At 41.8% G+C, this 13658-nt stretch overlaps 1 protein-coding gene and 1 long non-coding RNA gene across 2 annotated transcripts in view; one reads left to right on the forward strand and one right to left on the reverse strand.

Moving 5' to 3' along the window:
* Window positions 1-2478: 2478 nt before the first annotated feature.
* Window positions 2479-13658, reverse strand: part of KDM5B (lysine demethylase 5B) — a 56524-nt gene continuing 45344 nt past the window's right edge. The window contains exons 20-26 of the mRNA XM_032288777.1: window positions 13221-13400; window positions 12108-12266; window positions 9330-9815; window positions 7817-7928; window positions 6708-6862; window positions 4793-5113; window positions 2479-4262 (exon numbers count right to left, since the gene is read on the reverse strand). Coding sequence (XP_032144668.1) covers window positions 4125-4262; window positions 4793-5113; window positions 6708-6862; window positions 7817-7928; window positions 9330-9815; window positions 12108-12266; window positions 13221-13400 — 1551 coding nt within the window. The 3' untranslated portion in view covers window positions 2479-4124. The remainder of the gene's footprint in view (window positions 4263-4792; window positions 5114-6707; window positions 6863-7816; window positions 7929-9329; window positions 9816-12107; window positions 12267-13220; window positions 13401-13658) is intronic.
* On the forward strand, window positions 5113-5678 carry LOC116558711. The gene is made up of 2 exons (XR_004272134.1): window positions 5113-5544; window positions 5622-5678. It is a non-coding gene; the product is annotated as an uncharacterized LOC116558711 (long non-coding RNA).

The raw sequence follows: 13658 nt of genomic DNA on the forward strand, positions 1-13658 counted from the left end.
CTCCTCTCCAACTTCTAGCTAGGTAAGTTTGCCAGGAGCTAAAAGTTTTGGTGTTTAGGGGGTGCCTTTCGACATTTATATTAAATAGAGAAAATAACTTTTGTTTCCTCAGAAGGGCAACTTTTTTTTTTAGGGCAACTTTTAAATTTCTCAATTTTCCCATCCAAGGGGAGGCAGAAAGAATATTCTTTGGCCTCCACTCACCTGGAACAGGTCAAATGACCTCACCATTCCATTCCATTATTGCAATGCAGCCGGTTATCCTGAAAGTAAGAAACTCACCCAAACTCACCACTTTCTTCATCCTTGTACAATTAACCCAGAACACAAACAGGGAGCTGGATTATCTGCTGTTGTTGACTGGCTTTAAATGTTCCATTTATACTGATAAAAACGTAAGGTGCATTCCTATGTAAGCAATATTGAAACATGAAAACTTGTTCACACAAACTTGAAGGGAGAAGTGAAAATATACACTTTACAAATTGATTCTTTACACCCTCAGACAGGATTTACAACAGTATTACTTTATACAAATTCCTACTATATACATTTTTTTTTCTTTAGGCAGCTTTTCAGAAACATTTGTTATAAGTTACACATGAAGCCTCCCAAGAGAAAGCTGAGAGGCTTAAGAGAGCCACATGCAAAGGACTGGTGACAAAGGGGCAAAGAGGGCGAAGCCAGCACTCAGCTGCTTCATAGTCAATAGGAATTGAGGGACCTGACCCTCATACATAGCTCAATAAAGGCTGACACTGGGATCTTCATTGCTTTCCTCACCTCTTCTTCCCAAGAAGCAACGTTTCATCAGAAGGGATTGTGTTTTCTGCAGCTCTGTGGCAAGGAAAGACTATTTTAATATAGGCTGACACTAGCATGGACTAGCATGTAGTCAGTCTGATAATGAATAATCAGCTCTGGCTTAATGTATCACAATGGGCAATGACTCTTAAAATCCTTGTTGTCCAATTCTGTCTCCTGGTACACGTATATAGCATCTGGAATCCATTCCGGTCTGTGCTATATGGCAAGAAACATAGGCAAGACTGAACCCAGAAAAACACCCATGGGTACTAATACCAATCAATGCCTGCCCTAAGCCAGAAGCAGGTCTTAACAGACTGCCAAATATCCATCAAGATTTTTAAGTGGAATAAAAAGAGGCGGAAACCCATTACAAAGGGCCTTCAGAGTACCACCTGGATTGGTAGAGAGCCATGTTTCACCCTCTTCCAGGTAGACATCTACTCTATTCTCAGGCTAATCTTACACCAACACCCAAAGAGCCATGTTGCTTTTGATGATGGGTATAATGGCAAAATCAGGTACATTTCAGACACCTTGCTAAAATACCCAAAGCCTCAAGATCTTTATTGTCATTTTCTTAAGCTCTGCACTGGAGAAGGAAGCAGGGAGATTCAGGTTTTTACCAACCTCCACCACAAGTGGCATCTCTCCTTTAGGTTACCCTTGAGTTAGAAAAATGAATCCCATCTTCCAGGATACTGAAATGAAGCTGTAAAGATGTCAACTTCCTGTAAAGCCAGTCCAAATTACATAATCTTTCTCTACCCTTTGGTGCAGAGTTCACCAGATTCTCTTTACCCGCTGACCCTCCTCCTGGCTCAGGCTCTAACCTAACACAGCCCTTCCCCTCTCCCACCTCACATACCTGCAGGACTACTGACATGGAAACTGAAATGTCAGTTTCTGTGTGCATTTTATCATGTTTCCCTACAAATTCAGAGGTTTCTCTGGTACAGGCCAGCTTCAGAGCTAACACACAATGAAACATGGTTTTCAGATCACAACGTCAGTCTGTAGTTATTTTAGGGATACAACGAACAAGGCATAAACTGGAAAGTAAACGTGTCTCTGTGTTCACTGGTAGTGTGATGGTGTACAAGGTAGGAGCAACACTGTAGGAGAACTGGAAGACAAAAAACCCAGGTTTCGTTGTTTACTAGTTGTATATCTTTGGGCAACTGACATTCTCTTTAACTTCAGCATCATCACATATAAAATGGTCAGTGGTTCTCATCCAGGGAGGGTGTGGTTCAAATACACACATGCCTACCTTTTCTGCCTCACTCACAGGTACAAAGATCCCATCTTCTCAAGGATGCTATTGTCAGGGACTGTGCACCAACCACAGGTGAAGAAGACAAACTAGTGGGGATGGGGGCAGAGGTTGTGCGTACTAGATGGCAGAAGCTCTCTAAATAAGCAGTGGCTTTATAGCAGCAGAGTCTTGTTTTAAGCTTAATTTCTCAATAGAAGAAAGGACTGGGACAGTTGGGATCATATTTCAATGTTGGGGGTGAGGAAGGGGGTTCTAAGAATTTGAATACTAACAAGGCCAAACCACGATGATTCCAGATTGTACTCTGGAGACTATTCTCCATTGGCCCCAGAACCCCCATCAGACGAGGAGAAACATCACAACAACTGCAGAAAACTGCAGACAACTAGAAGTCATTCTTAAAGAGATTTAATTATTTGAAGTGCATAAAAGGGGAGAGTACATTTAAATCTCTGCTATATCACAAACTGCTGTTTTTGTTGTTGTTTTATTAAGACCCACCAATTTTACTCATCTTCAGGTTTATGGCTGTAGAATGTGGAGAAAACAAATACTGGCAACAGAATAGGAAAAAGTAAGCAAAAGTCTGTTCTGTTCACTGGAATGTCTTCTCCACTGCAGAACAGAGCCCTTTAAAAAAGAAAAGCAAGGAAAATAGCTATGGGCTATCCATAGCCAGTAATGACAGCTAGAGTTAGAAAGAAATGAGAAAGAGAACAAGGAGGCAAAGCCTGGGAATTCACAAGTCCCCTCTCAAGACATATACTAAACCTGGACCTCTATGAAGATTAATTTTCCTTAGATTTCCTTCCAACGTCTTAACCCTAAAACCAAGTTCTCCTGTCAACTCAAATATAATAATGGCATCATTCCACGAGGAGGACTGATTTGAGGATTGAAGTGATTTGCCAACATTCTGAGAAAGCTTTAGTAAAAAGAGCATGGCTTTAAAGACAGGTTCTAGTCCTTAAAGACAGAGGGCTTCTTTGTTAGTGAGGGCTGTAGGCCTATGGCCCACCAAACAGAGGAGGACACAAAAGAAGAATCCCCTAATGTTGTTTGCAGGCTAATATCCACTGCCACTGCAACTCAGTTGGGCAGAAGCAAAAGCAGGCAGCCCCTTCTGGCTGTGTAAGCCCACACTGGAGAGGGGCAGAAGCAGCTGTGCTCTAATGGCTCTAAATAATCAGCATTTAGTGTTATGTTAGGATGAAGGATTTATTCCACAATATAAACTGTAACATTTGATACAAGCTACCAAAAAATAGGGGCAGAAGAAAGGGGCAGGGAGAAAGCCAAATTACAGCTGTGGCAATTACTTACAGAGAAGTCTCTTTTCTACATCACTAGTTCATCAGTGACACTAGAAACTAGACATTTGTGTTCTGTACATCAACCAATTGCTAAAGCACCAACACACTGTTTGGAAGTTTGTTTTGTTTTGTTTTAATTCCAGCCACGGAAACCAACACGGAAGTTATTGCTCAGATAAATAAACCTAGTCTACCAGGAAAAAGAAAAGTGGATAAAGAGAAGAAACAAACAAAACCCCCCAAAGTGAAAAACTTAAAAAATTTCCCCAATCTGGTAAAGGAATAAACAAGGGAGAGCTTCCTCAAATGAGGATTTACTGGAATTTCTGGTGGGTACCCTTCTGGGCACTGGAAGTGAGTTGGACTCTTAAGCTGGTAAATCCCAGACAGAGGTAAAATTTTAATGCTGTACATGAAAAGGTGCAAGCTTCAATGCCTTCCAAATTGGTGGGAACCCCTGCAAAAAACAGTCAGCTTTTCAAACCTCAACAACCACAAACAGCTCTTAAGGAAAAAATACAAAAAGTGTCAAAAAATTTTTTAGTTGTTTTTTCTTTTCTTCAAAGAGTCCTGGAAAAATGATCCCATAAGGAATAGAAATAGCACCGTTTACAGGCTGGCTTGAGTACCAGTCCTGTAGCTTTGCTGAGATTTGAAGAAATCCTCTTGGTTGGAGTCCTGAATTACATTAAGTGGGGGGCAGGGGGGTATCTGTTTTTGTGTTTTTACTTTCGGCTTGGTGCGTCCTTCACAGTACAGCGCACACAGATGTAGTCTTCTTTCTCTGCCATCTCTGGGGAGACACCAACACAGACCTGATGAAACCACTGATTGCAGCTGCCATCACACTGGACCCAGTCCACCTGGTTACAAAGAGCAGGAAGATGGGGTTTTCAGAGGAAAAAAATGGATTCAAACTTGGGCAGTCCAGCCTCAAGAAATTCAGGCCATTTGCCAATAACGGCCACTGTCCCACCACTGGGACCTCTGGCACAACAGCTAAGCCAAATGAGTGTAGCTGGCCCCCTAGCCAAAGCAACCGAGTCAAAGTCATTCTTCAAGTCGTGTCTGCTTTGGGGTAAAGACAGCGCTGCCCTGTGATAAGCCAAAGGGCATTACATCAGCATCCCTCCCACCTTCTTAGCGCCGGGAAGGTGAAAGCTGGAAGAGCAAGAAAAGGAAAAAGGGAAGAACAAGAGTTTCTTCAAGAAAAGGGAGGAGACCCAGGAACGATGGTAAGAGCACAGATATCAGTGGGGGGAAGGCTGAGCAATCCATTCAGATCAGCTCAAAGCAGATAAGCAGAAGAGAAAGACCCAGCGAGATGAGGTCTAGCTTACAGGGTTTCTGAGTTAAGGGAAAGCACGTCCTCTATGGCCCAAACCTCACTGACCTCATCTCCTTCTGGCTGCAGGCAGCTCACAGCTGGGCAGATGGCATCTTCATCCTCAGAGTCCTCCTGTTCGGAATAGGATGTGTCTGAGGGCAGGGAATGAGTTTCGGCAGAACGAACTAATTCATAGCTACGCTCTCTTTCTAACTTGAAATTGTTCATGTCCTTGGGGTGGCTCAGTTTGATTTTCTTCTTTTTGGGGGTCCGCATTTTCTTAACTCGTTCCCACCGCTCACTGGAGAGGCCCTCTCTTTCCAGGCGTCTCTTCAGTTTTCTCTCAAGACTGTTAATTCCATCTCGCTTCCCTCGGCAACAGTCATTCTGGATGGAAGATAGGAAAATTTCAATTTTAGCCTATGGTTCACCTATGACTAAAAGTAGTGAAGCTAAAGAGAACATGTAAATTAGAAATCAGATGATCCCCCACTCTACACAGAAAAAAAAAAAACTGCATCTTAACCACTCCCCTCCCAGTCTTAACCAGTTTGGGTTTAACATACTTCCTTCCCCTGTCACTGTTAGTGCTACCAAAGGATCACTGGGAAAAGGAATGTTAAAGACGTGATTAGCCTTCAAATTAGCCAACCAATACCAGAAGATGGAGAGGGGCCCACCAAGTCTTCCTTTCACCAAATCCCTGAATGACTAACTACTCTGTCGGTTCTGTCTAGGTGTTTATGTCTATCCTTTGACCTATAGGCTCCTGAGGAACCACAGTAATATCTTCCTTCTTTAAGGATGTATACCAAGTAGTATGGCATGATCGTTGAATGTATTCAGTTAATAACCTTACTCCTATAAGGTGTGGGCACCTATAAGGTGTAAGGAGTAAGGTGTATTAACTGAATACGTTCAACGATCATGCCATACTACTTGGTATCATAATGAAAAATGAAATTCTAAATGCCAACATTAGCCCTCATGCTATCTTTAGAGAAGTTCTTCCCTAATTTAGCTTCAGGCTTCCCAGTAGTATTCTCAGGGGCCTTAAATGTGATAGGTCGGTCAGTTCACCAGAAGGAAGTGGCAGCAGCAGTATCCTTAACTATGTTAAGAAACAGAATATTAAGGAATATCCTTCAAGTAAGTCAGCATTCAAAATGGGTCAGTTGCCAGGCGCGGTGGCTCAAGCCTGTAATCCCAGCACTGTGGGAGGCCGAGGCGGGTGGATCACGAGGTCAAGAGATTGAGACCATCCTGGTCAACACGGTGAAACCCCGTCTCTACTAAAAATACAAAAAATTAGCTGGGCATGGTGGCGCGTGCCTGTAATCCCAGCTACTCAGGAGGCTGAGGCAGGAGAATTGCCTGAACCCAGGAGGCGGAGGTTGCGGTGAGCCGAGATCACGCCATTGCACTCCAGCCTGGGTAACACAAGAGCGAAACTCTGTCCCCCACCCCCCCCAAAAACAAAACAAAACAAAACAAAAAAAAACCAAAATGGGTCAGTCTAATCACCCAGTCCTCACGCCAGCTGTCTTGGTAGGTTTGGAGGAGTAAAAGAAAGCATGTTAAAATGTTGATTCTAGGAATATCTTTGATTCTAAGAGTTTATCCCAAAATGCCTTTCCAATCATCTTTACAGTTATTTCTCTTATAGGGGAAAATAACCCTGCTTCTCACCATTACCACTTGGGAATGATGAGGAGGCATTTGCTAAAAAGAAAATAAATATTCACACAGTGACTTAAAACAGGAACAAAATCCAGGTTGCATACCCAAACCGTAGCAGATGATATCCAGCACCTATCTTCTCACCGACAGTCTTAGGAGCAGAAATGTGAGGTAGAGAGTTTGCATCCTTTTCTGGATCAAAGATACCATCTTATTCACCATGCTATTTAGATAGAATGACACTAAAAAGCATACCTCCACCCCAGACTGTGCCTTGCCCAGAAGCCTCTCAGACACTCACCTTCTCACTGCTGGGTCTCACTGGTGAGCTTCTGTCAGTCTGCTGAGTAGGGCTTGGCTTTGCAAGTAAAGTCTGGTAAAGTTCCTGAATTTCAGGAAGGGATACCTGGAGCAGCTGGGCTTCCATCAATAATTCATTCACATCTGGACTAACGCCTGTTAAAGACAGACCAAATCAAAATGTTAACAACAAAGGGTGTTTCACATTCACATTTGGATCTATCAGACAAACAGAAGGACTGCCCTTCATACTACTTCCCGCTCCTTAAATTGCAAATTACCTTCAGTTTAAGTGAGGTTTACTTAATGTGCCTAAAACCACAATAAACAGAACCAAAACTACATTTCCTAAGTCTTCTGATTACTAGTATTAATTCTACACTAAATCCCCTTCTCATGTAACTTATTGCTAATGAAGAGATTGTACTTTTGCCTTGATGGCTTCTAATAGAAAGCGTAGAAACATCAGATGATACTATAGGCCATCAAAAAAGAAAAAAAAAAAAAAGAAAGCATAGAAACAAACTGATGGTGGCCCACAGCATGAACAGTCTGAGTAGATCAAGGAGCTCTAACCACATTACTAGACACAAAATGAGATGCTGTGACTAAGGATCAGGACTCTAGCAAATGTGGATTATCCCTAAGATTCTCCACAAGTCTCCTAAGTAATGAAGTAACAAGGGAGCCTGTGACTTAGACACCAGTGTCTAATTATCAGTTGGTGTGGCATGAACCCTTTAATCCCCGAGGACAATGGATATAAAGCCTTCCTCTCTTTTCCTTTCCATTTATCCATTTAGAAGCCTTCAATAGGATCCCTTCCCTATTCTGCAAATACATAATAGCCTATATATCCTACATTTCACCATAAAGTCTTTTTTTTTTTTTTTTTTTTTGCTTTTAAAGATGGGATTTCACCATGATGGCCAGGCTGGTCTTGAACTCCTGACCTCAGGTGATATATCCACCTCGGCCTCCCAAAGTGCTAGGATTAGGCATGAGCCACTGCGCCTGGCCATAAAGTCCTTTTTTATGGTACTTGATCATCTACAACAAAAATCTAGTAATACAAGATAACTCATTACATAATAATAACAAAATACAAACCATGGAGGGGGATACAACTCCATCCAGTAGAGAAGGGAGAGTGCAAATATGAGGTTCTGTTGTCCCAGTCATCAGGCAAGGAAAATGATGTTGTGCCAGGAGGCTGAGATACCTAATAGAGAGAAAAGGTTTTATAATAAAATCTCTTCAGGATTAAAAATACTCCCATTAGTCCAATGACACTAGCTTGCATTACCCAGGCAGGCAACCAGGAAAAAAAATAACTTGATTTTCCCCTACTGAAGAGTCTCCTGGCATTTCAGAACTGGCCAAATCAACTCATATCCTCCCAAAGATCAAGCCTTTAATCTTTCCCGTTTTACTTGGACTGATTTCAGAGATGTAAAGACCACTGGGAAATAAGCCATTTTCTCAGTGTGAGAACAGATCATACAGCCTTTTAATCTTTTTCTAATTCTCCTTATTGAAGATTAAAATACAATGAACACATATGTATCCCCCTGAGTAAACCAAATGAGGACCTGTCAGAAATCATCCATAACCACCTCCCTATCTTCCTTAGTGTTTTATTAAAGGAGCTAGGGGAAACACTTCTTTGAACATGAATTAATAAGTAATAGTTATGTCCTCTCCCTTTAATAAGAAAGGTAAACTCCTAGCACATCCTGGGTAAAAAACACCAATGACTCCACTTTGGGAGTGTGTACAGATGCCACAACTCATCTACGCAACAAATATTTGATTCATCATCTGCTATGTGTCAGGCACTATATTTCAGAAGCCTGCAAAGAAATAAAAAACCAAGGAAACAAATAGGACAGAGAGACTATTTTTTCTGGTCCTCATCTCTGATCTTAGCAACAATTTAACTCATATAATCCATGTGTCTGTGTTCATACAGCACAAGAGAGTTGTGATATCTCTGGTATGAAAATATGTATCAAAAAACATCAGATTAACCTTATTAAAAAAAATTGAATACTGCCTTCCTGATTGTTCTTTTTTGTTGTCTTCACATTCTTTTACTGCAGCCATCTATGGAGGATGACAGAAAACTCTATCCATCCAGTGATGGTCAAAACAGAAAGATTGCAAATGGTGTGAAACCCAGGAGTTCTCCTCTGAGATAACATAGTGCTCAAACACTTCTTCCAAAAATTTATCTTCCAAAAAGAGGTAAGAGGCAGGAAGCACTTTCCCTTTCTACTAATTGACTTACATGAGAAGAAGCAGGGTGAAAAACTTTTTAGTCAAGCAAAGATTTAAAGATACATCATATATGTATATGTAAAATATATATGGGTCAGCACACATATAAACGAAAAAATTACTTCTATCTGTGAAAAAGGTAAATATGTGTTCTATAAAAACAGAATGCCTGAGAAACAACTTCTATTAGGAGCAGAGGACACTAAAAGAAACAGGTAAAGTGGGTGCTGGTAACAGTAAAGTGATCACCAAGGGAATAGCAACACCAAAGCTACAGGTTCAAGAGAAAGGTACAGAGCTTGGCAAAAATTCCAATAACCCAACAAGCAAAGTCCAGATTCACCTTGTTTGAGTCTGACACCTGTCCTGCTGAGGCTTGCCATTTGCTATATAACAGTCCTGAGCCCAAACGATCTTGCATAAATTTAAGATTCCCTGATGAAAGTAGTTGCTGGGCTCTGTGCTGCCAGTTCACGGTTCTTTCAATCATATATCGTAGTGCATCTCCCTCAGGAAGACGAACTCGGATACGCTGCAGAGAGGCGAGCAGGGGCAGAATTTTCTCTAATGGAGGTTTCTCTGATCTCCGACAATGGGGACAAAGCCAGATTCGGGGGCCCTGTGAAATACTGGGTACCGCCACACAACTGGTGTGGAAAGCATCCCTGCAGAGTTCACACTGGATCATAGGGGCAGCTGGGGCCTTCTGACATAGGCAGATTTTTATATCCGCATCTTGGACAGGCGAGAGCAATTTCCTTTCATTGGCAAGTCTGAGAGACTGCAAGGCTTCCATTTCCCTTAAGCGAGCTTCCCCAAGAGTTGCCATCTGAAAAAGAGTTAACAATCAAGGATGATGTCACAGAGAACTCAGCCTTTCCCTAAAACTCAAAGTCCTGGTGGTTAAGAGCATAGGATCCTGAGTAGATTATCTGTATTCAAATCCTGACTCTGACTCATACTAAGCTGTGTGAGTGACCTGGGGCTACATATTCCACTGTGGCTAAATTTCTTATTTCTGCATGTGTAAAACAGAGGTGATAACAGTGCACGCCTCACAGGGCTGAGATGACAAGTTAAGGGCACTCTGCCTGAAACATAGTAAACAAGTTCTCCAAAAAAAATGTCACAGTTAAACCGTTTCTTTTTTTTTTTTTTTTTTTTTGAGACGGAGTTTCGCTCTTGTTACCCAGGCTGGAGTGCAATGGCGCGATCTCGGCTCACCGCAACCTCCGCCTCCTGGGTTCAGGCAATTCTCCTGCCTCAGCCTTCTGAGTAGCTGGGATTACAGGCACGCGCCACCATGCCCAGCTGATTTTTTGTATTTTTAGTAGAGACGGGGTTTCACCGTGTTGACCAGGATGGTCTCGATCTCCTGACCTCGTGATCCACCCGCCTCGGCCTCCCAAAGTGCTGGGATTACAGGCTTGAGCCACCGCGCCCGGCCTTCAGTTAAACCGTTTCTAATGATCACATCTATCCACTTTCAGATCCATCACGATTCACCAGATGAAGCACCCTTACAAGGCCAGAATAAGCTCTCCATTATCGCTTTAAAAAAACAAAAACAAAACCCAAAAGCAAATGACCTTTGGTATATTAAAAAAAAAAAAAAAAAAAAAAAAGCCGGGCGCGGTGGCTCAAGCCTGTAATCCCAGCACTTTGGGAGGCCGAGGCGGGTGGATCACGAGGTCAAGAGATCGAGACCATCCTGGTCAACACGGTGAAACCCCGTCTCTACTAAAAATACAAAAAATCAGCTGGGCATGGTGGCGCGTGCCTGTAATCCCAGCTACTCAGAAGGCTGAGGCAGGAGAATTGCCTGAACCCAGGAGGCGGAGGTTGCGGTGAGCCGAGATCGCGCCATTGCACTCCATCCTGGGTAACAAGAGTGAAACTCCGTCCCCCCCCAAAAAAAAGAGGAACAACGTTGTGGACGAAATTTTTTTTTAAATCCACTTATTTTGTAAATATAATACACAGGTAATATGTGTGGGTTATATGATAACAAGGTAACTTCTCACAGCTTAGAGATGGAAAGCAAATGACTAACCTTTGAGTTCTACCACAAATTAACAGATAATGTGTAGGGAGAATTCTTAAACCAGGGGTCTAAAGACCAGATGGGCACAGACTAAAATCTATGAAAGATACTGCATATAAAGTCTCAAACCGACATATATACATCTCAGGAGAGAGAGACTGTAACTTTCAGTTAGTCTTTATAAAAACAAACCAGAAATGTAATGGAGGACCTCTGATGGCAGAAATGTGTCTAGAACCCAACCAAATATACAAATATACACCAAAGAACATCTGTGTCAAAATACATAAATAAATCAAGGCAACCCATGTCTCTCACAAGAGGTTTGGCAGCTACAAAGAAATCAATGGGAAAAGATGCCTGGATCCAAGGATGAACCCATTTAGTATACATTCCCACTGTGGGACGGGCAATGCTTTGTGCCATTAAAAGCCTCACATAGGATGGGTGTGGTGGCTCACGCCTGTAATCCAAGCACTTTGGAGGCCAAGGCGGGTGGATCACCAGAGGTTGGAAGTTCAAGAACAGCCTGACCAACATGGTGAAACCTCGTCTTTAAAAAAAAAAAAAAAAAAAAATTAAAAAAAAAGCATCACATAGCTATCCCTCTTTCATCCTGATAAGGTGTTCAGTGTGTAACATTGGTTACACATTGCTTTATCTTCTTATGAACAGTATTTACTAAACACAGGTCAGAGATGTTAAGGTCTTCAAGATGAGTATCAAAGTATCCAGCAAACTTTTAAATGTCCTCCTTACTGTAAATTAATAAATTGGCACTGCAGTTTCATATGTCTATCAATATTAGCCCAATATCTTTAGTCAGCATTCCTGGATCAATCCACAGGCACTGTTTCTGCACCTGCAAGACACTGACTGGGAAGCCTATCCTGAAATTTTCACACCTTTATGCATCTTACCATTCAAAACTCTTACACTTGACAACTTTCAAAAAGTCTTTTCAGTAAAACTGAGCACTTTCAAGTTACTCTACTTGCTTTCTCTAAATTCCTATAAACCAGAAAAAATTATTCTCCTCAACAATGCAGAAAGGCGAAGAAAAAAAACCCTACATACAGCTGAAGCAGTCTCTTTGCTTTCAGTTAAAGCTCTCTCCAGGTCACTCAGACTCTCTAATTTGGTGCTTTTTTTCTTTCCGTTTGGCAAGGGCTCCTTTAACTTTCTCTGCTTCCTTTTCAATCCCAAAAGGCCAATATCACATCGAGGACACAGCACCTAATGTGGGACAAAGCACAACCAATGGTAAAAATAAATTTCAGATAAAGCATTAGGTAGGAGTCCCAAAATAAAAGCCTAAGCAGTAAAAATGATGTGCATTTCTTAGTACTGAATATTTTCTTTGGAACATGTTCTCCTGAGAGACTCAGGAGTCAACGCTGAGACTCTCCTTTACAAAAGGGAGATGGAAGAAGGCTCATGAAAGATCCACTGATTCCTGATTCAATTAACAAGTAAAAAAATGTGACATATACTGACTGATCCCAGTCATGACGCACAAGCAACAGCTTACAGAAAATACAAAAAGTCCATCTAAAGCACTTTTTTTTTTTTGAGACGGAGTCTCACTCTGTCACCAGGCTGGAGTACAGTGGCATGATCTCGGCTCACTGCAACCTCCCCCTCCCGGGTTCAAGTGATTCTTCTGCCTCAGCCTCCCAAGTAGCTGGGACTACAGGCATACGCTACCATGCCCAGCTAATATTTTTATTTTTAGTAGAGACGGGGCTTCACCATATTGGCCAGGCTGGTCTCGAACTCCTGACCTTGTGATCCACCTACCTTGGCCTCCCCAAAGTGCTAGGATTACAGGCGTGAGCCATTGTGCCTGGCCTAAAGCACTTTTAAAAGATGGAGGAGATCATTTATCAGGCTTACTAAATTCAGGTGGGTGAAGCATGGTCAAGTTTAAGAGTCCAATTTCAACACAGAGGAATTTCACCCAACAGGAAAAAGTTTTCTTCTTTGGATTCTAACTGCTGTCCTAAATGAATCAAGAAAACATTTAAAGGTTGTTTCACCAGAAGATTAGAAGAATCACCCTGGCTTTACTGGAATAACAACTCACAGAATATAGATTAATCTATGATGTCATCTTTGTACGTGATGAACTGCATATTTTACCAAACTAGGAGATCTAAGGTCTTGCAGATGAGCTGGTTATAAACTTACCTCTAAGAGAGAATATGGAGAATTCTCAGTTAAGAATGTATTAACAGCACATTCTTTCCATGCCTGAACCTCAGCTACTAGGGATTCCAGTCTTGGCAAAGAATTCAGATGTACCGGGATAGATCGGCCTCGTGTAACAAGATCTATGAGTGTGTCTAACACTGGCACACGTCCTCCAGCCTAATAAGAAAAATTACAGCAGTTTGGAAAAAAGAATACCTCTATGAAAAATAGAAAAAGCATAATTCAGATTGGTTAGTGACCTTAGCATGCTAAATTCACAAATGTTGATTAAATAAACTGCCAACTGACCAACGATGTTGGGGGTAGAAGTGACATTTGTTCCTTTATTACACAAATACTTCAGAGAACCTAGTTTGAGGTTTTTTTTTGGTTGGTGGTGGTGGTGGTGGTTTTTATTCTTTTTTAAGATGGAGT

Source organism: Sapajus apella, unplaced genomic scaffold, assembly GCF_009761245.1.
Source record: "Sapajus apella isolate SASKATOON/1434 unplaced genomic scaffold, GSC_monkey_1.0 scaffold22, whole genome shotgun sequence".
Classification (NCBI taxonomy): Eukaryota; Metazoa; Chordata; class Mammalia; order Primates; family Cebidae; genus Sapajus; species Sapajus apella.